Genomic DNA, 27443 nt, shown 5'->3' with positions numbered 1-27443 from the left:
AAGCCTCTGCAGATGGTGTCTCTGAACTGACTATTCTGTTGCGTATTGCGGGGTCTTATATGAGTGAAATGTGGCCCCCACCTTCAGGGTCTCACAGCAGTTAGCTTACCTAGCTGTCTTTATGGCGTGGCAGGATGCTCTAGTAAAGGGAGAGTGAAGGAGGTGATAGGCCCCTGATTGCTTGCTCCTATGTTATTGTGCAGACAGAACTGCAGGTAAGGTATTCTATTAACCTGATAACACAAACCCTTTGATGACCTTTTCCAGACAGAATAAGATAGGTTGAGAGTTTAAACTTGTTTCTGCACAGCGCTGAAGTCAGGTAGATTCCCATCAAAGTCAGCTCATTCCTTCCCTCACTCACTCCAACCAACACTGTGCCAAGACTCAGAATTCTGGATCACCAGCTTGGCTCAGGCCTTTACTCAAAACAATGGGGAGTCCATCACTAGAACCCAAAAGCACTACCAGACAGTACTGTGGTATCTAGGGCCACCTTTCAAATCAACAAAACAAAACAATCCAAGTAAATGAAAGAAAATGATATCTCTTGTTTTCATTGGTGAATTCTGATGGATTCCACTGTGTGCCGACTTCTCTGATGTATTCCTACACTGACCTTAGAAGCAGTGCACAAATATCCATCAGGAAAAAAAAAACCTAAAATAGCAATTATAAAAGATGAGCGAAGCCTGGACGTTCATTTAAGGGAGCAATGTTCTGCTTGATGAGTATCACTAACCATGAGGAGGGAGGACTGTCTATGAGTCCCAGGAAAGCTGGGACCCTCCCACACTGTGCTTTTAGACCTCTCTTGTGTGTGTGTGTGTGTGTGTGTGTGTGTGTGTGTGTGTGTGTGTGTGTGTGTTATGTGTGTGTGTGTGTTGAGATGTCTGTTCTCTTTATTAGCCATGTGTTTTTCAGTTTTCTTGGCCGCACTTAGAGTAAGCATTTGAGTCATGAACCTTACATTTAAATATTCTGGGATTCTTCTTTTTCCACGGATGAGGAGTGTCCTGTCCTGTTTTGTTTTTGTCAAACTTGACACAGGTTATGATCTTCTGAGAAGAGGGAGCCTCAATTAAGAAAATATCACCTTGATATTGACCTGTAGGCAAGCCTGTGGGGCATTTCCTTGATTGATCACTGATGTGAAAGGTGCCCATTGTGGGTGGGGCCATCCCTGGGCTGGTGGTCTTGGGTTCTGTAAGAAAGCAAACTGAGCAAGCCAGGAGAAGCAAGCCAGTAAGGAGCACCCCTCCAGGGCCTCTGCATCAGTTCCTGCCTCTAGGTTCCTGCCTCCGTGTCCCTGCCTCAAGTTCCTGTCTCAACTTCCCTCAGTAACTGTGATCCAAGAGTTATAAGAGGAAAGAACCCCCTTTCTCCCCAAGCTGCATTTGGTCTGAGTGTTTTATGACAGCAATAGAAACCTGAACGAAGACAATTTGCAAAGGTCAATTTCCCCCTAGTGCACATTAATAATTCAGTTCTCCCGCTTGAAGAAAATGAGTATTTGCCCTCACTGTTTGCATTACGAGCTGATGAATGCCTAAGTGAGTATATAGCCAAGCCCCACTCTGTGTCCCTGTTAAAGTGGCATGTCATACAAATGGCGAAAGGTGTGAGAGAAGAAAAAAAAACACATTCGTGAGCAGAATAGGAAGGGAGATTGCTGCTTTATCTGGACTTTTCCTTAAATTGGGAAGGAAATTTGAATACGGTTTTAAACAATTTTTAAAAGAATTGTGAATGTCTGAATCTGTTGAACAAATCATATTGTCAAGTAAAAATGCAAGCAAAAAGAAAAAAATAAACTAGCACCTCCTCCCCCCAAAAGTGTAAACATCCCGAAAAGAAAATGATAGATCCACGTGGCTTCCCTAATTAATGTTTTTCAGATCTTTGAGAATGGTGTGAGAGTAGTGTTATTCAATCTACTCTAGTTAATAGAAGAAGAGAATGGCTGGGCAGTCAAGAGTGCTTGCTGCTCTTGCAGAGGACCTGAAGTGAATTCCTAGCAACCACCATGTTAGATGGCTCACCAATGCCTTAAACTCCAGCTCCAGGGGATCCAGAGCCCTGTTTTGGGATATAGAGGCACCCGCATGCCTGTGCACATACACATAGTCTCACATGCACACACATAGACACACTCACACACACCTACAATACATAATAAAGAAAACATAAAATGACAGCTTGATATGGTAACATGATAAAGATAAGAAAATTATGGGCCAGTATCTCTCACTCTCTAAACAAGAGAATGTCTATACAATATTCAGAAATGAATCCATTATTATGTACCTAAAGGATTTTTTATCGCTATTACTTTGGCTTGGTCTGGGCAATGTTCAAAAATCAGTATTGTTCAGACTAACAACAGACAAAAAGGAATACCCCATAGTCAGCTTGTAAATGCAGGTCACCATTTAATGAAATTCAACATTCATTTAAGTTGTAAGCAAAGGAGAAATAGTAAGGGGCCCCCAAGTGAAATCAGTGCCTATCGAGAAATAAATAAGGAAATTAACCCCACCTCAGATAGAAGATTTACCAAAGAGCATTTAAAGTTTTCTTGGGAGACTTCAGGGAACCAAGGAACCTAGACCAAGCACAAACAGAAGAAATGTTAATAAGGCATTTAAAGATTAAATGCCATAAGTGGAGCCCTTACAATCATATAATATCTAGAAGATATGATAAAATCTGGTGGACTAGCAAAAAAGGTGAGTTTAACAAAGGTTTCTGCATACAGCCTACATGAGTCCCACATATCTACAAGAGTTCCGTATCCATGAAGTCAACCAACCGTGGATAAAACATTTTTTTTTTGGTTCTTTTTTTCGGAGCTGGGGACCGAACCCAGGGCCTTGCGCTTCCTAGGCAAGCGCTCTACCACTGAGCTAAATCCCCAACCCCTGGATAAAACATTTTAAGAACAAAAAATCATATTTCTACTGAAACATACAGATTATGTTCCTCATCATTGTTTCCTAAACAGTAAACACCAGTTTACACAGTGTTGGATCTAAATAATCTGGAGGTGGCCTAAGATGTATGGGTGGATACACAAGCAGTTCACCATTTATATGAGGGTGTAAATTCTGGGTGTCCCAGAAACAATCTGCTTACACCGAGGTCCAGCTATCTTACAAAATGCACCACTATTTGCCTGCAACACATATTGGAAAATAATTTATGAACTACCATTTATAATAGCATAAACAAATGAAGGGGTGCACCATATTCCTGGACTAGAAGGCTCAATATTACTGTAAAGATGTCAACCCTCCCAGAAAAAAAATCTCTAGATTCAGTGCAGGTTCAATGAAAAAAATCAAATAGACTCTTTTTGAATGGAAATGCACAAGCGCACCCTAACTTTTGCGCAGAAATTCAAGAGATGAAGAGTAGCAAAGAACAGCAATGGAAGGACTAGGGAGAATGGCAGGAAGAGTCATGAGGCCACAGGGTTAAAACCGTAGGGAGCAGTGCAGGGTAGAAGGAAGCCGTGGGCCTATGTCCACACACATAGCCGCCCAACGGAAGTTACACTTACTATTGCAATACAACAGAGGCTGAAAAGTCTGATTCTCAGTTGATTAAGTTGTTCAAAGCAGTCTCCCCTTCTCTCCTCAGGAGCATTTTTCCCTTGTGCTGAGGCATAAAAGTCAGTGGAGCTCACAATGGCATGCCAGGTGTCAGATCAACAGCACACCGCACAATACCTCCACAGTCGCACCGCCACCACCCACAGTGCCACTGGGAAATGCCAGAGCAGGTGTTAGGTGTTTGCCTTCCTAAGTATGGTGTGTGTGTGTGTGTGTGTGTGTGTGTGTGTGTGTGTGTGTGTGTGTGTGTGTGTGCATGCGTGCATGCGGAGAGAAAGAGAGAGAGACAGACAGACAAATAGACAGACAGAGAGACAAATAGATAGAGAGACAAATAGACAGACAGACTGGCTGAGTGACTGACTGACTGACTGACTGACTGACTGACTGACTGACTGACTGACTGACTGACTGACTCAGGGGTGGGTGTCCAACTGGATAGTTGGACATTTTACTAAAATAAAATACAAGTTAAGCACCTTCAACCTAAAAGTCCAAAATCAGAAACATTGCAAAATTCTAAACTTTAATGTGCCAACCTTCTACAGCAAGTAAAAAAAATTCCATACCTGACCGAAAAGGATAAGTTACAGTCAGAATAAAGGTGCACTGAAACTACTGCTTGAAATGAATTACCTTCAAGCCATACTTGCATGGTAGAAATGAGACACAAATGAATTGCATATGTGGAATTGAGCCCCAACCCCGAACCTCAATATGTGTGTGTGTGTGTGTGTGTGTGTGTGTGTGTGTGTGTGTGTGTGTGTATGTATGTATGTATTCATAGTTCTGGATTGTTCGCTGATATGTGCCTGTCAAGTTGGTCTTCAAGTGTAAAGTGTTTCTCAGAAACAATTACCTGCAGTTAGGAAGTGGCCATAGTTTTCAAGGCACTGCATGTGTCACCTCAAGTCTTTATGGCGAGTCTAGAACTCACAGTGTAGCCACACATGATGTATGAAAGTAAGGTTAGATGGAGATCCTAAGGGTGGACTCCAGTCCCCTAGGTTTGGTTTCCTTATGATCTGAGAGGCGTCTGGATTCCACCCATCTGAGAAAATAACTTTCTGCTGTAGCTAAACAACTCACGGTATTTCGTTATGACAATCCAAGTAAACGAGTACACCGCACTGCAACTTCTGTTTTAAGACAGAGGAATACATTATCTTGCCAGGTTAGAGACTGCCTAAACAAGTATGCTCACTTGCAGGAAAAGCCTTGACAAACTTTGCCATCTTCCCACCCTATAGAGACTCAGGGCAGGAAGAACACCTTGCATCGGTATTTGTACACTGGGATCACACAACCTGAGTTCAAGTCCAGCTTCCCACCTCGGGCAGGCTACTCAGCACCGCCTTCCTCCCCCAGATAGAAATGCTGACACCAACCTCTTGGAATTGCTGTGAAATATCCCTAAATCATTATGAAGGAAGACCTTAGAGCCCTTAGCTCCTGATACATTGTATTAGTGTAGTCATTGTGAGGCAAAGTCTAGAAAGTCATAGAAACATTCTTTTTAGGCAAAAATCTCTGTCTGAATAGAAATATGGCATAGCTATGTATAGTTGGGATTCTGAAAATATAAACTGTGATTCATAGTTATTAGCTGACTGTAGTTCTGGCAATAGATAAGAACGGGAGCCCACCTGGTCAGCTTGAAGGTGTAGCTCAGCAGTAGGACCCATGCTGGGCCTGCACAAAGCCCTCGGTTCCATCCCCAGCATCAAAAAATAGCCAAGCAAACAGACGCTGCTGTCCTTTTCTGTCTTTACAAAGTTGGGGAAATAAAAAATTGAAAAGCAGCCCTCCTGTGCTAACCTTGTATTTCAGATTTCACTGCTGCAGAGTGGACCTGAACAAGAGACTCTGGAAAGGCAAACAGCAAAGCCGGGAAGCTTGTTTCTGTGAGCTTGGCTCCACAAGACACTGTGAACTGGGGCCCTGTTGTCCTTTAGGTAATAGGTGGTAGTCAGGGTATTAAGCTGTTCTGGGCAAAAGATCAGATTTCCATTCTTGGGTGTTTAAGGTGATAGGACACTAAGGTGAGAGCACTGACTGTTCTTCTAGAGGACATGGGTTCAATCCCCAGCACCCACCAACACGACAGCTTACAATTGTTCATGGCTCCAGTTCCAAGGGATCCAACACCCTCACACAGACACACATGAAAACACAAAGGCAAAACACAAAGGAAAAATAAACAATAATTGGGAATTGGCAATAAAATACATTCTACATGCACTGAAAAGGTCATGACAGAGGTCATGAATAGAGCTTCATGTACATGTGTTTTTCAGATCTCTGCTTTATGAAATCATATCCTGTGTGCAGAAGCAATGAATACTTGTATGAGATTGGGCCCCCCTCCACTTTTCCATCATGGACAGGGGTGGATGGGCGTGAGGCCCCATCCCTTCCTAAGGAGCTGTTATTTGCTGGAGGAAGGGCTGTTGTTTTTTCTAATGATGCAGTCCTGCATGGACTAGGTGGGAAGAAAGGAGGGAAAGATACCAGAGGGTAACGAAGGCAGTGTGAGTGAGATGACAATAGGTTGTGCATATGCATGAGACTGTCAGAAGTAAAAGAGAAACATCACTATACTAGGCAGCCAGTGGAGGAGGGAGAGGGGTAGGGGGGAAGGAGATTGATGATGATGGTGATGATGATTGATTGTGACAATGATTGATGATGATCATGGATTGATGGATTGATTGATGGTGATGATGATGGTGATGATGATGATGATAATGACGACACATCTCACCGAACTCAGAAGAGACAGCCATGACCACCCTGTTAGAATCTGATGAAGAGCTAGCTTCCCTGTGCTAATTAGCTTAAAGACAGACAGTAGGAGAAGCAAACTGCGGTGGGAACATCCCTCCCGCCCTCACCGGATCTTTCCTTGTGGAACTAGCTCCTCCTCTCAGTGGCTTTGTTCTTTTAATGGTGGACTCCAAGACTAGGCCAGTGTGATTTTCAAATATTCAGAGTCTTTCTTCCTCTAAAATCACTTAAATTCTGAAACTTTCTGCTTGGATTCTTAACCCACACATGCAGCTTTGGGAAAGACTAATCAAAGATTAAGAATGACCCTTCTGGGCACTTTGTTGGACCTGCTTGAGGGAAGGGCCAAGACAAGACACGCCGTGGTTTTATGTATTCCTTTACTACCCTTCCTTCTCCCACAGACAGGAGAAGTCGGTTTGCTGGGCAACTGTGATTCCATTGTGTGTTGTCTGAGCTTTCTATGTCCCTACTGCAAGGTCACAAAGGGAAGAAGAGTTAGTAAGAGCATCCTTTGAATGTGCTTGTTTGGGGAAATAAAACACACATTAAAAACCCGAGTGAAGCACCCATATGTAATTCATGAGAAGGCTATAAAGCAAACACTATAACTGCATTCCAAGTCACTAACGTGAAACACTGCTGCCAGCCCTTGGAAGCCCTTCAGTGCATCTTTCTGAGATTAGTCCCCTTCCTGTGAGCGGTGACCACTGTCCTTTTTTTTTTTCTTTTTTTTTTTTTTTGGAGTTGGGGACCGAACCCAGGGCCTTGCGCTTGCTAGGCAAGCGCTCTACCACTGAGCTAAATCCCCAACCCCCACTGTCCTTATTTTTATCATAAAGCATCTCCTTGCTTTGCTAGGCAGTAACCAGCTTAGATCCGAGACCGAAACCCATCTGTACCTTTTGTCACCTTTTTGACGGTGACGTTTCATACAAGTGGAGTCACACACCCTTTATCTAGCTTTCTTCACTCAACATTTCTTGTAAGATTCACTCGAGTGCTTACTTTTTATTTTAAAAATGACCAAGCATATGAAAAGGTGAGAGGCATGCACATGGAGGCCAGAGGAGACAAGGAAGGCTCTACTTTGGCCCTCTTCACCTCATGCCCTTGTGACCAAGTGCCTCACTGACCTGATTCGGCTGGCTTCCAGCAAGCCTCAGCAACCCTCCTGCCTCCGTTCATCACAGCTCTGAGGTCACAGGTGCTCGTGTATTTTTACACGGGCGCTGGCAGTTTGAGTCCAGGTCTTCATACCCGGTCAGCAAGCACTCTTACCCACTAGGCCATTTTCTCCCCAGTCCCCTTCTGCAGCATTTAAATGTAAATGACACACCTCTCATTATGCATCTCTAAAAAGGGAAGAAATTTGTCCTATGTATATAACGTCCATTTTCATATGTAGCAAAGCTGAGAATAACTCCCAGTGAGCTTCAGTAGCCTCCTAGAACCGTATTTCCCTAGCTAGCTCCCAAATGCTTTTCCAGCTGGTTCATTCCACTCGTGGATATAATTAAAATCTATGAATAACGTATTCTCAACTGCATGGCTTACAACTTAGCTATATCTGTTAGCATTCTTTCTATGCTCCGCCCAGCAGTTACATAGCAACATCCAGTTAGGGACTGGTTAACCTGTCTGGCTCTCTCTGACTTTCTTTGCCCTTTTTCTTTACCTAGCCCCTTTCTCCCTCTATCCCACTCACCATCCCCTCACTCTCTCCATGTGTTCCTAGCCAGTCTCACCTGGCCTCATCTCACCTCTCCTCCTCTTCCTCCTCTTCCTCCTCCTCCTCCTCCTCTTCCTCCTCCCCCCCCCTCTCTCCCCCCCTCTCTATCCCCTCTCTTTCTCTGCCTCTACTCCCTTCTCAACTCCCCTTCCCATGCCCCAAAATAAACTCTATTCTATACTACACCCATCCCATCACATGGGCCCACTGAGGAACCCCCTCCCACCACACCATACCACACTCCACAAAACATACCCTTGATTTTATAAAATACATCAATGTCCACTCCTTTTCCTCATACACATGCCCAGGACCAGGCTGAGAGGCCCTTTGCCTGGAGAGAAGAGAAAAACAGACCTGTTAGTGACATCATCTAACATCAGTTATGGCCAACCAGAATTGTTAGTGGGCAAATGCTCTGTGGTATTGGGTTACTTAAGGCTAAGGAACTCTACACTTTTGTATATTGGGGAAAGCCTCAGTGCTCAATGCACTGGTGAGCATCCAGCCTAGCTCACACACTGCAGCAAAGAGCTCCACTGACTTAGGCTTCCATCCCAGCCAAAGGCATACATGGAGATAGGCGCTTGAACACTTTCATTGTGAGGTTCTTCTGACCCAGACATAAAGGAAGACCTTGCCCCACTCCTGTGTGGTCACAGTCATCTCTTAGTAACTTTAGAGCATGGTTCCAGAACCCAAAGATGCCAACATCTAATCTCTTACATTCAATAGAATATTTTCACAGAACATGTGCGTTTTTTGCTGCGCCCCTGACCCTACTGTTAGATGACACACAATACCAACCACAATGGAAATGCTGTGTGTAACAGTGCTTATAGGCCATTATTTAGTAGGTGGTGGCCAGGCCAGAAAAAGAGATCTGTCTCATAAAGGAATGGGGCTTTGCTGGAAAGAAGAGTTTCAGTGGTCAAGGGAATGGAAGAGAGAGAAAAAGGAGGCAAATTTGACTGAAATTTATTACATTCACGAGTGAATCTGTCAAAGAATAAGAAAGTGGAAAGAGAAAAGGTCTATACATGTTCAGTACAGACGCCATCTTTCTCTGGTTCTCTTTTATCTGCACTTGCATCTGTTGAGTATCTGAAGTCTGTGCTTGTATTTATTTGTTGAGTATCTGTGGGCAACACTGCTCTGCAAGGTAGACACTTTCGACTGTGTAGATGAAGATGAGTTAAATCTCATTACAAAGAACAGGAAAAAAACAGTCTCTGGCCTTGTGGGCCATGAAGAATTGACCCGACAAGCTATGATGACAACTACTTGTAAATAATAGTAAGAAGGAGAAAAAGAGGAAAAGGAAAAGAGAAGAGGAGGGAAAGGGAGGAGGAGGAGGAGGGAGAAGAAGAAGAAGAAGAAGAAGAAGAAGAAGAAGAAGAAGAAGAAGAAGAAGAAGAAGAAGAAGAAGAAGAAGAAGAAGAAGAAGAAGAAGAAGAAATAATAAAGAAATAATTGGCTTACCACCTTAGCAATGAGTTTTGTTCATACATCTCTAGTACCTTCCCACCTAATAACAGCTGCAGGGGAATTCCTATCAGAGATCAGCCACCCAGGCATGGTTCTAGATTAGATTTCAAAGAAATAAATATTGAACCCTCGGCAATCAATCCCCCCACCCATGTATTAGAGGAACATCCATAGTATGCGAATGTCTCTTCACAAAGGAAGAGAGAGAAGAGGTTTGTTCTGCCTGGGTGTGTTTGCAGCCTCCAGTTTAAGGAATCCCTGCTTAAGGGTAAGGCTAGTTTGTCTGGTATTTAGGGCAAGAATCTAGACAGTTTCTCACTACGTGAGGACCATTCAAGCCTGTTGGGAAATCCCTGCAGCTGACTGAGTCATAGAACTGTTATGACACCATGTGACTTTTTAGAAAGATGCGGAAGAGAGTAAGAAGGGGGGGTGTCTTAGTCACTGCTCTACTTCTGTGGAGAAACACCGGAGAGAAGGCATTTATTTGGAGGCTTGCTTACAGTTTCAGAGGGTTCATCCATTATCCTCAGGGCAGGGAGCATGGTGGCACACATTGCACTGTCGCAGTAGCTGAGAGCTTTACATCCCTGATCTGCAGGCAGCAGGGGAGAGGGAGGGGGAGGGGCTGGGCCTAATGTGGGCGTTTGAATCCCCAAAACCCACCCCCAATGACACACTTCCTCCAACAAGACCACACCTTCTAATCCTTCTAATCCTTTCAAACAGTTCCACTCCCTGCTAACTAAGAATTCAAATACGTGAGCATATGAGGAGCAGTCTTATTCAAACTACCACAGTGGAATGCTGGATCTCTGAGCTCATGTACTGGGAATTCTGCTGAATTTGCCATTATAAAACCATGGTAAGGGCTGTAAGACCACACTGAGAGAGCAGCAACCACAACTTGTACCTTATTATATGACAAGAACTCTTACCCTCATTTCCTATGCGGGATTTCTACATACATTCCTTGGCCCAATCAGGGCTGTGGCAAAACATCCCTTTACCAGAGGCAATGTGTCATAGCATAAAGCTGCTTTAATCACAGTGATTAGAAAACAAACACAGGGGTTGGGGATTTAGCTCAGTGGTAGAGTGCTTGCCTAGCAACCGCAAGGCCCTGGGTTCGGTCCCCAGCTCCGGAAAAAAAAAAAAACAAACACAGAGAGGGTGTTGACACCCCAATGTCCCCTTCAAAGGCACATTCCCAAACAACCAAGTCCTCCAACTAAGTTCCAGCCCCCTACACATTCCACCGCACACTCTTAGCATGATCAAGAACATGATTCAAGAAGCAAGCTGCCAACACATGAACCTGTGTTTCATGATCCACCTATAACAGAAACGTGTCCCACACTAGGCATGTTCATTCTGGAGATCACTTGGCCCAAGTCTACAGGTAAAGGTATCTTTTTACATGCTAAATAAATGATTCAGTAAGGCCTTCCTTGGAAAGTTAAGCAATTGAAAATCTCTCTACCTAGCAATACTTGGGCTCTTGGCAGAAATATTTAGCTCTTCCTACCGACCACTCTTGGATATCTGATCTAGTGAGAGATAGTTTATTTGGCTTTTGTGCAGATTGCCTTTGGACTTGAATGACTCTTGAATGTGTTTATCATAGCATGCTATCTAACCATATACCACACGCTCACATTTCTCTTTCTTCCTTTTTAAATTTTTTTTTGTCTAATTTGCTGTGCTGGAGATTAAACTTTGTACTGATTAGCATGTCACGGAGCTGCATTCTGAGTGTTTGAAACCAGGTGCCACCGTATAGCCTAGGGTGACCTCTCACTCCTGCCTCTGTCTCCTGAGTGTGGGATTACAGTTGTGCTTCGTCTCATTGCCTGGTTGGTTGTTTTGTTTGTGGGTCTTCCTAGGCTGTGGCTACTGCAATCATATTATCTTGGATGCTGGACAATCATATTACCTTTGACACTGGACAGGCAGCTGACGTGTGCTCATGGTACCGAAACTTGTTCTGTCAGTCACAGAAATCTTGCTTAAATTTTCTTTTCCCTGGAGCTGGAAGATTCAAAGGGATCAAAACTACAGATTTTAATTGCAAGTTGACTATTTTGGGGAACGGCAGTAGAAGAGCGTGTGGGACTTCTACACAGCTCTTCACTTCTCAGTTGCCTCTCCCCTTAAATGTCTATTCCCCTCAGAATGTAATTTAAAGACAGTTGAACAGGGACTTCAACAGATATAGAATGTCCTAGAGGAGAAAAAAAAATCTCAACAGGTCTCCACTCTGATACTCTTAACAGGACTAAAGAAGTTGTTCCACCATCAATACTGCCCCTCCCCAAAAGGCCTCAGGCCAGGCAGCAGGGGACAAGGCTTCAACACACACCTCTATCTCACACAGCTTCCCGTCTCTTACCCCTATAGCTCAGTAAGCTTGGTAAACTTTGCTTGGAGGCCTGAGGACTCCAGATTCACAGATAGCTATCTTATGGTACCAGCCAGGAAAAGGGGAGAGGGAGAGACAGAGAGGTGTGGGGGGCATGCTACTGCCTGTGTGCAGGGCTTAAGTAGCCCCTGGGCCAAACCTAACACTTGCTGCTTTTAACCAAAAAGCAATCCCCAAGAGATTTGAAACATAGCTGCCGTCAGTTCTGAGGACACACAGTGAACGCTGAGAAACTACCTCAAGCTTCACAGTGAGAAAAGCCCTTCAGGATGTTATCCTGGGGACCTAAACACAATGACTCAAAGAGCCAAGTTTACAAACAAACAAATAAACAAACAAACAAACAAAGTGGTTCAGAGGAGATAGACCCTGAAAGGGACTGATAGCTTTAAAGTAAAAATAAAAAGACATGCAGAACACTGTGCATAGTACATGGTGGTTTTTAATAATGTCTTTTTACACATACACACATACACAGTGTGTGTGTGTGTGTGTGTGTGTGTGTGTGTGTGTGTGTGTGTGTGTACCTACCCCATATATGGGAGCCCTGGGGAGGCCAGAAGATGACGTCAGATCCTCAAATCCCTTGGAGCTGAAGTTGTGGGAGCTTGTGTCACCCAACATGAGTGTTGGTAGCCGAACCTGGGCCTCTGGATGTGCTTTTAACCGCTGAGCTGTCTCTCCTGCCTCTACACACATACACACACACACACACACACACACACACACACACACACACACACCTTTATCTAATTTTAGAACATTTACACCAAAGCATTCCCTATGGGGTCCCTCAGACTCACACTACCCTGTTGCCCTAATAAGAATGACTCCTATATTTTAAAATAAGTTCTCTTGTTTTAAAGTAAGTCCTTACTAAGTTTCTTTTTCGTCCATATAGAAATAATACCTGCTTGCAGGTTGTTACCAACCAGCTGACAATATGAATTTCTGTGTCTTTCGTTTTACTGGCTCTGCTCTACTCAGTTCTGCTTCTTACTTCTCAGAGACAAAGCCACCCCAGGTAGACAGCCTGTCCTCCAGCCTGATCCCCCTGTGCTTTGGGAGAGCATAGTGCATTTTACATGGTTCCGCCCCAGTGAGTGGCTCCTTGTCTTTAAGCTTTCTTCATTTCTCTCTCCTTTTCTTATTTTTGTTCCACTGAAAACCAAGATTACCTAGTAAAGAAGGCTGGGCTAGCAGCCCTGGTTGAAGAAGGGGAAGCCATGTTTTCTCTTTCCTCTTCATTGAACCCGTAGCCCCATTTCCTAGTTCAGTAATAGGTCAGGTCTCATGTCTGGAAGGGGTCCTCTGTAACAGGCGGCTCACTTCACTGCACGCAGGAGCCATGATATGTCTTTGGCCTTGCTCTAGCTGAGCTCTCCCTTTGAAAGGACGGTTGACAGTGAGGTAAGAGGAGAGGCTTTGTGGATAGCTTGTGAAGAGAGATCCTCGGGAAATGGCACCTTAGAAGGAGGAGTCATCTGAGAATGAAGTATTGACGGCACTTCCTGTACTGTTCAACCACAAATACATGTGCCCTCAGGGAGGTGGGGCTGGCTTAGTAGATAATATATTAGACACACAAATGTTAGGAACTTTCACCAGGATCCCCAGAACCTACATAAAGCTGGACGCAGTGGTATACACCTGTAATACTGCACTTGTATATGGACAGGAGAATCAATCCATGGAGGCTTATGAGTCAGCTAGTCTGTAGCATACTGAAGCAAACAACAAGAGATCCTTCCTCAGACAAGGTAGAAGGCAAGGACTAACGCCTGAGGTTGTCAAGCATTCCCTACCCCTCCCTCCCTCTCTCCCTCACCCCCTCGCTCTCAGAAGCACACAAGACTCTAAAGAGAAACTTGACTTCCCTTGTTAAAGTCTTACTGTTTCCATATACCATATAATTATTCTCACAACAGTATGATGTCCTGGGGAGAAGACAGAAACCTTGGAATTTCTACTCTTACACTTGAGCTGTGTGTCTCTGAGCAGTTCAGGGTTAGGCCTCAGACCCAGGGAACATCTCGGGTTCACCTCTCTGTGTAGTTCATCTGTAGAGTAGGTGTGATCCCGGAACCAGAGTAAGGATCAGTTAACGACGGTAACTTTCTACCCTTCTCAAACGCTGTGTGCATCGCCCTTGTGAGCACAGAGTTCTGAACCAGCAAATGAGCAAAGTCACATTCACTTTGAAATTGGTGGTGGGTGGAGAAATAGTATTTTCTCATTTAGACTATATATGTATTGTGTAGATCTGTATTTTAAAAAATAACGTTGGGGGTTAAAACCAGAGCACTCTGCGTGCTAAAGAACTGCTCTACCAAACTACGTTGTCAGAGAGTGTGAGCCTAGCTAGGCCTGACGAAGACCCATCAAACTCCAGATGCTCAGGTCCCACTGAAGAATTGTGGAATCAGATTGGCCAGCGTGTGTGGTGGTGGTGGTGGGAGGAGGGATTTGACTAATGTCCCAGAGAGAGGCTTCCAACAAGGCCTCACTTCTGGCCCATTGGTTCTAATTCTAAATGCTACTGGTGTGTGTGTGTGTGTGTGTGTGTGTGTGTGTGTGTGTGTGTGTGTGTGTACACCTAACTAATCTGTATGTAGCTTTGCATAACAGAGTTCCTCTGTTCTGTCACTAGTGTGCCCCCAAAGCCATAAGTAGATACATTTCTGAAGGATGCCGAAGGGCTCAGCTAACACAAGCCACTGAAATAACTTCTCCTCTCTGCCCCACATTTACCAGAAACCGAAGAGAAGCGCAGGTGCTGAAGGGACTTCCTTCCCTCCACAGGCTCCCAGCATCCCTCCTATCGGCTCTTTGTGTCTATTTCCCCTTCACTGGTTCTCATTACACCCACTCCCTCTCCAGCTCCACCTTCCACAGACCTGGCTCAGCTGGAGGAGCACCTGGCTTGGGAAAAGTCCTTTCCTAAGAGTGGCTTCGCCCACATGTAGCTACATGGAGAGATGTCCCCTGGAAGCTATCCACCGTTCCTCAGATAGTCCCCTGGAGATCCCAGGGACTATGCCAATACAGAGTGCTTTTCAAGAGATAAATATCCAAATGTGCACCTCAATTGATACCTTTTACATTGGAAAAGCAAGGAGACCCCGAGTGAGCATCAACAATGAGGCAGATCATTGAAATGCCAGCCTGTCTGCAGGGAGCAACCATCTTCAAGGGCACACCCCTGACCCAGAGCCTGGGGAGAGGCTCGCTCAGAGTCCTGGTCCCTTTATTCAGTAGTCACGTGGCTGGCAAAATGCTACAATTCTTCATGATGAAGCATCCGGCCTAAGTCGGGGAGTCAGAAGTCAGATTCAGTATATATACCTGTCTGAGAGATAATTAAAAGTGTATTTTGAAAATTTAAAAATAACCTGGTTACATGTCTTTCCAAAATGTTAAAATACTAACTGGTGTGTCATTAGCTTACCATGAGCAAAACATAAGTCATAGGCTCTTTCAGTAGATCGCAGTATCTGTGAACGTGTGGACCCTTTCGGGGTGAGGAGAAAGATGATGGTCACCATTCACACTTTCCTGTCCTCTTGCTTACAGCTCTGGAAAGGAAGATATCGATGAGGCAGAGCAGAGAGGAGCTGATCAAGCGAGGGGTCTTGAAGGAGATCTACGATAAAGGTAAGAGGCAGACCGCTGTTCACAGTCCAGGACCCAGCCGGGTGTACCTTGTCCTTGCTCGGTTTGTATTTTGCTTTGTGCATCGCTTTATCAAATGTTACAGTAAAACCTGGTGATGCTACAGGGAGGAGAGAGCAAAGCAGAGGGTACTACAGACATCAATACTGGAGAAAAAGAATATGGTGCTACCCAAATCAAACACACACACACACACACACACACACACACAGACACACACACACATACACACACACAGACACACAAACACACACATAGACACACAAACACACACATAGACAGACAGACAGACAGGCAGACACACACACACACACACACACACACACACACACACACACACACACACACACACACACACAGATGTAGGTAGGCCCTGGCACTGGGACAAATGTACTTGCCCATGTTTGTGGGAGCTCCCAAGACAAACATTTAAAAGCCATAACCCCATAGGATTTTCCTAGCAGATATTTTTTTCTCTCTCTTGGAACCTCGACATCTCTTTCCACAACAGGAAGAAATATAAAATGGCAAGATTGTAACCAAACAGAGGAGACGAATGACCTCACAGTAACAGGGCTTCACTCTTCTTCCCTAATAGCTCTGATATTTGATGTTGAGCCTGCTCGAAAAGAGCTCTTCCCTTACTCTCTCATCTCCCTGTCCTTGGCTTTTCTTTCTCCTCCCCCTTTTTGTCCTCCCACTCTGACGACACTGTTCCTCTCAGGGTTGTGTGTGAGACAGCCAACCCCTGCTCTTGTTCAGCTGTCTTAATCACGAAACATTTGACCTCACAGGTTCACCCAGAAGTGCTTCTGTGAGTAGGAGTTCTGCAGTCAGCTGTTGTGATTTTTGTGGGTCTCCTCCAAGCCCTGTGGGTTCCAATATGTAAAGTCAGCTTGTGTTTCTGAGTCCTGGCGCACCTACTCTCTGACTTCCCTGACTCAGCTGTTTTCTGCTTCATTACGCACAAGGCTTTATTCCTCGTCTTAGTTCGGGTTATGTTGCTATGATCTAATGCCATGAGGAAAGGGTTTATTTGGCTTATACCTCCATATCACTGTTCATCATCTAAGGAAGTTGTGATAGGAACTGAAGCAGGGCAGGAACCCAGAGGCAGGAGCTCATGCAGAGGCCATGGAGGGGTGCTGCTTACTGGCTTGCTGCTCCTCATTTGCTCAGCCTGCTTTCTTATGGAACCCAGGACCACCAGTGTAGGGATGGACCCACCCACAATGAACTGGGCCCTCCCCCATCAATCACTAATTAAGAAAATGCCCCACAGGCTCGCCTGCAGCCTGATCTTATGGAGGCATTTTCTCAATTGAGGCTCCCTCCTCTCAGAAGACTTTAGCTTCTTGTCAAGTTGACATAAAAGTAGCCAGCACACTCTCTGTGACTTGTCACCTCATCTGTTACCATTATGGGCCTTCTCAGCAGTATACTCGAAATGTTTAATCATAGCACAAATTGCCAGTCTGAGATTCGAGTAGAAGATGGCACACACGCCATAGCCCCTGCCCTGGTGACAAGAGACACCGGAGAGATGTGACACTTTACTCTTTCAAACTAGGCTAAGTACCTGAGCTTCCTGGGGCCCAGAGTCCCTAAAGTGAAATACATTATCCACTTCTACCTGGAGGAGGCTGAGCAGTAGAACATATCTTCTCTCCAGGGGTAGAGATCCTTCATTTCGTCAGTTTTCCCCAAAGTGACACTTTTTAGACAGTCCCTAAATGCTGCCGGGTATTAACCTTCAACAGTGCAATTCACCACAAGCTCCTCTCCACATCCACTCCCCAGGAGAGGCAGCAGATGCCTGACTGCAGGTGTAATGTTAGATAATCCACAGCGAGGGCTTAGCCACCTTGCCCACAGCCCAAGATGGCTCTGATGCAGTTAGTCAGTTCTTCCTGTCCTCTCTCTTCCTTTCTCTCCCGCAGCCTTCCCATCTCCGTCTGCAAACACTTTAGACACATTAGTTAGGGTGACTATTGTTAAGCGAAGCAGAGAACACTTTCTCCTGTAGCTCCCTGGCTTAAGGGTGATGTCCAGACTTCCCCAAAGGAGCTGCAGATGGTTGAAGCAGAAATGGTGCTTTGTACTGAAAGAAGCACAAGGCTGTGGGCACGGGGTCTGCCAGACTGCAGTGGTCAGAAGTCAAGAGTGAGGGGTGCCAGGATCATGGCTGTGGTCCCTGTGGGATGCTACAGGGCGATTTCTGACATGCACTCAGTAAGTAACTGGCATAACTGAAAGGATCAGCCTAGCTCTCTGTCACTGGCACAAGAACTGTTTTATCTTTCTCTTTGCAGTTACTGTTGTCTTCCCATTCTGCTTGTTGGCCAAATGTCCTCACTGGCTATAAACTCCAGGACAGCAGGGGCTTCGGAAGGCTACTGCTGGAACTTCTAAGCTCCTAATAATGTCAGACAGAGAACAGACTCTCCAAAGGGGTTATTAGCTCTGTGATGGCAGAGAGAGAAAGACAGACAGAATGACAGGCAGGCAGAGTGAGCCAGACAGAGAGACAGAGAGCCTGGCTATATGCAGACATGTGTGCATATGAATGTGCATGGGCAAAAACTCCAGCTGGGCATGGGGATGCACGCTAATTGTCTCAGCACTTGGGAGATAGAAGCAGGAAAATTAGGAGTTCAAGGCCAGCTTTGCCATATAACATAGAGAAAGTTCACCTCGAGTTATATAAAACCTTATCTAAATAGTACAATGATGATGGTGGTGGTGGTGGTGGTGGTGGTGGTGGTGGTGGTGGTGGTGGTGGTGGTGGTGGTGGTGGTGATTAAACTCCACTGAACACATAGTAATGTGTTTGCTAAGGCCTAGGCCGATAAAAGCCTTTCTCTTAGTCTTTTATGACTTTATCGTATTATGTCAGGCTATCAGGAGTAGTGTAAACCCTAAATTACATTATCTGGATTCAGGTATAACTCCGGCTAGGTGAACTGTTGCATACCTGAAAACCAAGCTACCATCATGACTTTAGATAAGGTCCTTAACTTCTATGTCTTTCTATTCTTCTAATCTCTAAGTGTGGATAATATTGTTTGGATATTTGACTGCATGAGATAATATGAGTTAGAACCTTAGTAAATATACAAACCCTCAAAAAAAATGCTAGCATGTTCTCATTACTGCCTCCCCATCACCATATCTTACATTGTTTCAAGCCCTTTCTACCCTCACAGAGCTGATTATTCTAACCCTTTTACTGGGGAGACACAACACACACACACAACACAACACACACACAACACACACACAACACACACACACACACCACACACACACCACACACACACCACACACACATACACACACACCACACACACACCACACAACACACACACACACACACACCACACACCACACAACACACAACACACACACACACACACACATACACACACACATCTCCTTACCCAGACTGGAAGCCCACAACAGACCACAGTGACAATTACAAGTCTAATTTAGTGAACCAATGAAGGGGTTTTGGAGTTCTTTACAGGGGCAGCTATCACTTACAGGGATAGCTTAAAGGCAGTTGCACCACTGAAGAGACCAGCCTGGGTGATGGGCAGTGACGCTGACTCACAAAATCTGAACCCCTGAAGCTGTCTAAACCACCTTCAGGCAGCTGAAGAGTCCTGAGACCTCCTCCGGGCAGCTCAGGGGAGTCTCCTCACCCAGCGTTTTTTACTCTTTCCACAATCTTGAGATATTTACTGCTTCCATAACCTTGAGGAGGAGCTCCTGTGAATCGTGTAGGTTTCCTCTTTCCCAGGCACATGAAGTGGGTTTACTCTCTGAGTCTCAGGAACGCCCTACCTCCTGAAACAGGGATGTTTCAACTCAAAGGAAGCAGCTGGAGAACACCAATGTTGTCAACCGGCCCCAGAATCAGGAAGAGTACATGTCTCAAGGACTGGGGAGGGGGTTCAGTGGGCGAGAGCTCTGGCTGTGCAAGAATCTTGAAGACCTGGGTTCAGATCCCCAGTGTGCATGTAAGGTGTTAGATATGGCCATGCATGCACTCCTGGAACCCTAACTCTGGGAGAAGGGAGGAACAGGAGAATCACCAGAGCTGGCTGGCTACCCAGCCTCGCCAAAGAAGAAACAGAAACGGAACACAAGCTCTAAGGTCAGGAAGGGACTCCCCATCCTTCTCTTGGGTCCATGAAATGTCATGGGCAATTATTTAAATAGGTAAATTTGTGCCTTATATTTTCTATATATGGACATCCGTTTCTTACTTTCGGATATTGTCAGTGTCACAGGGGTAAACTATTTAAAAACAGAGTTGTAGACTGTACAGATGGCCCAGTCAGTAAAGTGCTTGCCTTGTAAACATGAGGACCTGAGTTTGACCTCCAGACCCCCTATGAGAAAGGAAGGTCTCACTCCTCACTCATAGTCCCAGCACTGGGAAGTCAGAGGCAGACAGCTCTCTAGAGCTCCATGGTTGGTAGTCCAGCCTGCTTGGGGAACTCTAGGCCAGTGTCTCAAAACAAGGTAGACCTTTCATGAAAATGGCACTCAAGGTTGTCCTGTGCCCTCTACATGTAACACATACATATGTGCATCCACATTCACATACACCTGCATACACATGAACACACACACACACACACACACACACACACACACACACACAGGCTCTTTGGCCATTACTATTACAGTGACCCTATCTCTCATGCAAAACAAGGCCCTCAATTAGCTCTTAGTCCCAGCTCCAGCTGTCAGTCCAAAACAGAGACAAGGCAGCTAAAGCCTAGAGCTGAGATGGTCTTCAATGTTCTCCACAAGTCCATGTGTTGGCTTGAGTCCAAGTGCCAGAGCTATTGGGAGACAGTAGAACTTTGGAGATGGGGCACAGTGAGAGGAAGTGGGGCCATTGAAGGGATACTGTTAAGAGGTCTATGGGGTTTGTTTACTTTGGGCCATAAGCTCTCTCTGAAGTCCAGCGTATCCAGAATTCACAGTCCTCCTCCCTTAGCCTCCCTCCTGATGGGATTATAGGCCCACCGTGTCTACCTCTTTAAAGGGCATGTAACTCCAGCCACTTCTCCTGTCTGTGTCTGCTCCCTAGCCATCCTGAGGTGAGCAGCTTTGTCATTTGTCATATTTCCCCCACCAAAATATGGCTCCTTGCCACAAGCCCAGAGCCATACCAGTGGAAGGAAACCTCTGAAACTGAGAGTCAAACACGCCTTTCCTCCTTCTAGTGGGTCTCCTCAGTATTTTGTGGCAGTGGAGAGCTGACTAACCCACCCATGTCACACCCAGTGAGCACAGAGTCATAATGGCCTCGCCAAGGACACTTCCCACTCGCTTGGAACTGACAGGAACTCTGGGAGGCTTTGCATAGCAGCCAGCAGAGGACCTCAGAAACATCGCAGTTAGAAGCCATTGGAGAAATGTAAACAGTTACTACAGCATGGGATTTGCAGAATGCAAGCCACTCACCAGTAGCATGATGCTGTGACTTGTCACTGGATTTCCCATTACCACTGTGACTTGCTTCATGTAGAATGAGACTGTTTCATTCCCATGAATGTGTTTCTCGTGGGAAGGAAGGAGAGAGGAAGAAGGGAAGGGAAAAATATGAAGAAGAGAAAAGAGAAGGAAAGAGAGGGGAGGGGAGGGGAGGGAAGGAGAGGGGAGGGGAGGGGAGGGGAGGGGAGAGTCCAGCTCTCTGCTCCTGAGTCATGTAACACCCAGCCTGCATTGTCAGACTGGCTTGCCCCTTTCTTGTGGCAGGCTACAATGACATAGATGAGGCTACCACAGCCCAGCCAGAAGGGTCTGTCATCCTTGGGTCTAGAGGATCCCACGTGGAGGGAAAAGGAGGTCAAGAGGATGTGTCTCCTTCCAGGAAAGAATAGAACTGACGGGGTACCTATGAGCAACATGGCGTCCCAGAATGTGCTAGAATTTAAGATAGCATTTTACACCAAACAATAAAATACATCAGGCCGAGAGTTTGGGGATTTTTTCCCCTGTTGTTCTCTTTTTGTTTGGAGGGTTTTTTTTCCTTATTCAAGTGAAAAACATCTTTGGAACAGTGGTTCTCAACTTTCCTAACACTGCAAACCTTAAATACAGTTCCTCATGTTGTGGTGACCCTCCAACCATAAAAGTATTTTGCTGCTACTTCATAACTGTATTTTTCTACTATTATGAGTCATAATGTAGATACGTTGTATGTGACCCCCCCCCAAAGGGGTTGTGACCCACAGACTGAGAACCAGGGCTTTGGAAGGTGTTGCATGCCAAAAAAAAAAAACAAAAACAAAAAACAAAAAACAAAAAAAGCTCTCAAAATGGATGCTTTCCACCACCACCTCCTGCCTCCAGCCTGATATTTAAATTAAAAGGTCATCATCGTCTTTTCCAAATGGAAATAATAAAAGTTCTTCTCTGTATTACAGGAGACAAATATTTTCTGTGACCTTCTGAAATTCTCTTTTTTATCTGGTACCCCAGGTGCATGGACTTTTAAAGTCCTCAGCTTATGGGAAATGTTTTTCCACAACCTTTAGCAGGCACTGCAGTTTGTCCCATTTTAGCTGCTCTGATGTGGAGCTTACAAATGGCATCTACGGGAAGCTGAGATCCGTAGTAACTGTGGGAAAATGAAGAGAGCATTTGCTTTCAGGAATCACAGCATAGAACTAAGTGGGGCTAAAGAAGGGGAGGGGGAGGGATTAGGGGGATGTTTGCCCGGAAACCGGGAAAGGGAATAACACTCGAAATGTATATAAGAAATACTCAAGTTAATAAAAAAAAAAAAAGATAGGGTGGAGAGTACTAGTGGAAGATACCTAACACTGCCCTGTGGCCTACACACACACACACACAAACAAACATACAAACAAACACCACATGCACATACAAGCATATACACACACACATACACAAACACACAAACACCCATATGCTCATACACACACACACACACACACACACACACACACACACACACACACACACAATCAGCAACTTTCTTTTTTTTTTCTATTCTTTTTTTTTTTTTTCGGAGCTGGGGACCGAACCCAGGGCCTTGCGCTTGCTAGGCAAGCGCTCTACCACTGAGCCAAATCCCCAACCGATCAGCAACTTTCTAAGAAGAAAATACAAGGCTTGATTTAGACAACAGAGCAGCCCAGAAAATCAAGTCACCTAACAGGAAATGATTGTCCTGAAGAGCTGGATTGATGGCCACAGACTTTATGAGCACACATCTTTTTTTTTCTTGAAAGGCAAACTCATGAGTCCATACATGTGTGCATGTGCCTGTGCATGTGCTTGTGCATATGTGTGTGTGTGTTATACTGTATGTGCTGATACCTATTTGTACATATATGTGCAGGGGACATGTGTTGGAACAAAAATGAATGTCGCACTTCTTCCTCATTCACTCTTCACCTTACTTAAAAAAAAAAAAAAGAACTGAGTGGGGCAGCCCAGGACTTCTTACAATGAAGCTGCTTGTGCTCGTTCACTGGGGTCTTGTCAACAAAATCCACCTAATGATACCAGAAATTCCATTGATGTGCAGGAGGAGCTGTTTAAATGATAAAGAGGACAAAGAGATCTTGTCATTAAAAATTCCCTTAAACTGGTGCTGGAGCCATAACGTGAATGGTTAAGACTCCACCCTGCTCTTCTAGGGGACCTGAGTTTGGTTCCCAGCACCCATGTGCTCACAGCCGCCTTAACTCCAGCTCAAAGAGAAATACCACAGGTTGACCCTGACCTCACCTTCTGTGAAGAGTAACCACGCCCTTTTCTGGCCTCTGCATGCACCTGCATGTGCATATGCACGCGCGCGCACACACACACACACACACACACACACACACGTAAATCTCTTCTTAGGCAACACCATATTCTCAGAAAGAAAAAAAAAAAGTGCTGGAGCCAGAAGCATGAACGAGTTAGGGTTATGCCTTAGTATGACTCACCAATGAGTGAGTGCACTCTGGGCATCATGGATTAGCTGGCCATATTGTCATGTTGCAGGCATTACTCTAGGACACAGAAGTACTAGTAAGATGGGACAGGCTCCCTGACTAGCCCAACTTACAGCTGTGGCGGTAGACACCATAGAGGGCTTGGCAGGTACAGTGAGGAAAGTAATTAACTTTCACACAGCACAGGGCACGGAAGTGTCTCCACAGACCAGGGTCTCTCGTAAGGCGCCTGGCAGGAAGGAGTACGTGGGGGATGCTGAAGAGTGGGGCGGGATCCTCCTAGAGAAGATGGGAAGGGGAGAGGGTGGTTAAGATGAAATCCCAGCACAGCTAGAGGTACCATGTTGAGAATATGAAATAAGAATTAATGTCCTCGAGGCCAGACCAGTCAGAAGGACAGATTGGTGTCTAGCTCGATTGTCATCAGAGAGGCTTCATCCAGCAACCGATGAAAACAGATAGAGAGACCCACAGCCAAACATTAGGCAGAACTGGGGAATACTGTGGAAGATGGAGAGAAAGGACTGTAGGAGCCAGAGGGGTCAAGGACACAAGGAAATGCACAGAATCAACTAACTTGGGCCCACAGAGGCCCACAGAGACTCAGTGGGACTGACTGAGGCCCTTTGCACATGTTACAGTTGTGTGGTTTGATCTTCTTGTGGGACTCCCAACAGTGGGAACAGGAGCTGTCTCTGACTCTGTTGCCTGCCTTTGGGACCCTTTCCCCCTACTGTGTTACCTTGTCTAGCTTTTATAGACGAGAAGGTGCCTAGTCTCACTGCAAGTTGATATGCCATGGCTGGTTGAAAGCCATCAAGCCAGCTCTTTTCTGAAGAGAAACAGAGAAGGATCTGATGGGTGAGGAGGCAAGAGAGAGGGAGAGGAAGTGGGAGGAGAGGAAGGAGGGGAAACTGTGTTCTGAGTGTAAAATAAATAAAATTAAAAATTTTTTTCAAAAAAAGAATTAATGTCTTCCTGCCTGCGTAGTAAGGAGACAGGCAGGTCACATCAGCTAGAGCCCTGCGCTCTTTCAGTGTCTTGTTTCCCTAAGGGCATTTGGGGAGCTTTAGGAGAGCTTCCCAGACAGTCAGATTCATGGCCTCATCGTTCATCCTGCAGAAGAGGATGACTAGGAGATAGTCCAACCTGTGAGTCAGGGAGTCCAGTCAGCCATAGTCACAGGGATTCAGAGGACATGGTCGTGGGTGGAAGGAGCAAAAGTCATAGGCCTAAGAGAGACATCAGACTAGAAAGATAGAAAAGATGAGATCAGATGGACCCTCAGACTTGGGGGAGTGTGAAGGAAGAAGAATAAAGGGGTGTAGGTAACCAAGTGGGCAGGAACAGGGACCATTCGTGGAGCTGGGAACCAGGAGAAGTGAATTTAAAACATACTACCACAGTGATTAATTCACTGACTGAGCTATCCGGCTGCCTAAGTAGACTGTCAAACAGATACTAAGCTACAGAGTGAGGTCTGGCCTAGATGTCGTTTGGGATACGTTCGTGTACGTGCGCGCGTGTGTGTGTGTGTGTGTGTGTGTGTGTGTGTGTGTGTGTGTGTGTGTGTGTGTGGTGACAGAAACATGGCCCCTAGCCTGCTCCATTGATGCAGCTCAGTGGTCTCCTCATGTCCCTGATAGCTCAATAGAATAGCGACCTTTAAACTCTATTCTGGCCCTCGCTTGTTTTTTCGTGAAGTTTTTAGAGGATTAAGGGACTGTCCAACTTGAGCTATTAGGTCTTCATTTGCCTAAAATAGAAGTGAACAGCTATGCGCTACGGTCTCCACCACACATGAACCTTGTCCTGCTCTTCACTCTCCTTTGATGTGCTGTGAATGCCCAGCTCTTCTTCATGTGCACCTCTCCAGATCACCAGGGAGAACTGAGTGTCAGGAATTCCTCCAAAGGCTGTGTCTCCTGTATAGCCTTATGTTGCTCACAACCCCCACCATCATGCAGAACACATTACCTTCTCAGGGATCCTAGCTTCTCATCATGAAAGTATTTCCAAGAGTAGACTACTCACTGCATCGCAGATCAGCTCAGTGACACTCTTTAACCCTCTATGGAAAAATCATCACATACGCCTTAGAAACATCATTAGGATTTCCAAGTCTGCTTTCTAGAACTTTGGACAACAATGGGAACATCTGTGATGGTAGATTAGTCCCTAACCCCATGGAGTCAGAATACTGCATGTGAGTGTCCTGTTTTAAGAGGTTGGCTTAGTGTCTGGACATAGTAAGCCCCTGCTGCTGTCTTGCTACAACTCTAGCCAGTAAAGAATTTTGAAGTCTTAGAAGCTGGTCTTGACTGGACTTCCTATTAGCAGTGGAAAGACCTATGCACCCAGATAACATAATTCTGTGTGACTCATGTTATCACAGTGTATAGGACAGAGACTGCCGTTCAGTTTGTTCTAAATGTGTTCACTGTCCTAGTTGCATCTTTGACAGCAAAATGGTCAGCAATAGAAAAAATTGCTCTCTTCTTTCAGCTATGAACCTTGGAGCCAGAGCCATTATTTAGAGATAGTGTTCAGAGATATGATAACTCTTCAATATCGGGGTCAGAATTAAGTCAGTAGCTACAAAAGCATCAGTGTTCAGGGCTTAGGGCCAAAGCAGAGACACCTCTGGAAGGCAAACAATGTGATTTGTGTCTGTGTAGTGACCGGATCATTAAGCAGCACTGTAGAAAAGCAGCCCATATCACATGAGCTGGGTAAAGAGGAGCTGGTAGATGCCGCCGTCATGCAGACACAGGCAGTGTTGATAAACAAGGGCAGAATCTGCTGCTACAGCAAGCCACCTCCTATGATTAACCTTCATTGTCCCCTTGTTGGGACTTAGAATCACCTAGGATCTAGGCTTCTGGGCATGTCCATAGTCTTAGACTGAATAAAGTGAACAGCAGGCAGGTGAGGCTGGAGGTTTCCTAGATCTCTGCTTCTTGATTGTGGATGCCGTGCGACCAACTACCTCATGTTCCTTCCGCCTGCCATGTCTTCCCCATCAGAGTGGGTTATACCTTCAAGCTGGGAGCCAAAACAAACCTTTCCTTCTTTAAGTTGCTTGTGTCAGCTACTTTGTTACAATGAGGAGACAAGTAACTAATACACTACCCGAGGCCAGTGCCTTTGTCATTTTTTGTCACAAAGTGTAGTATTAATTACCTTCTGTTGCTGTGATAAAACATAGCAAACACTGTGACTTGTGGAAGAAAGGGTTTATGCTGGCTTATGGATTCCGGAGGGAGAGAGGGAGGGCGCCTGGTGTGGTAGGTACCACAGCAGGCAACATGTTCTGGCAGGAAGCTGAGAGGTCATTTCTTTACCCATACATGAGAAGCAGAGAATGGATAAGAGATGCCTGTCACCGGCTAGTGACTTCCGTCAACAAGGCTTCATCCACATCCTTAAAAGTACACTACCTGCCTGAACAGCACCAACTGGGGACCAAGAATTCAAACACATGAGCCTGGCGGGAGGGAGGTTGCGTTTCTTATTCAAACTACCACAGAAGCCACTGTCACTTACACAGTTGATGATTTAGGAGAACACAATAGGAGTAAGAGAAAAAAAGTCAGCTAAAATCAAAAGATACTAATAAATTGAAAACATAGACTTTAAAAAAAAACGATGCTAAATCAAAAACAATAGCAACAGTAAAGAAAAGCCAAGTGATTTGCTAATTAATACCGAAATGCGAACCATTCTGCCGCATG

General features: G+C 45.3%; 1 protein-coding gene and 1 pseudogene across 25 annotated transcripts in view; one reads left to right on the top strand and one right to left on the bottom strand.

The window, feature by feature from the left end:
* Window positions 1-15588, bottom strand: part of LOC148000062 (ribosomal protein uL24-like pseudogene) — a 38923-nt pseudogene extending 23335 nt beyond the window's left edge.
* Window positions 1-27443, top strand: part of Phactr1 (phosphatase and actin regulator 1) — a 477602-nt gene that overhangs the window by 350746 nt on the left and 99413 nt on the right. For all 25 annotated transcript variants that reach the window (XM_087590493.1, XM_087590499.1, XM_087590494.1 and 22 more), the window contains 1 exon segment: window positions 15617-15697. In XM_087590493.1, coding sequence (XP_087446619.1) covers window positions 15617-15697 — 81 coding nt within the window.

The sequence above is a fragment of the Rattus norvegicus genome, chromosome 17, assembly GCF_021556685.1.
Source record: "Rattus norvegicus strain SHRSP/BbbUtx chromosome 17, alternate assembly SHRSP_T2T, whole genome shotgun sequence".
NCBI classification, from domain to species: domain Eukaryota; kingdom Metazoa; phylum Chordata; class Mammalia; order Rodentia; family Muridae; genus Rattus; species Rattus norvegicus.
The sequence above is the reverse complement of the archived record's forward strand: the minus strand, read 5'-3'. Positions and strand labels throughout refer to the sequence as shown.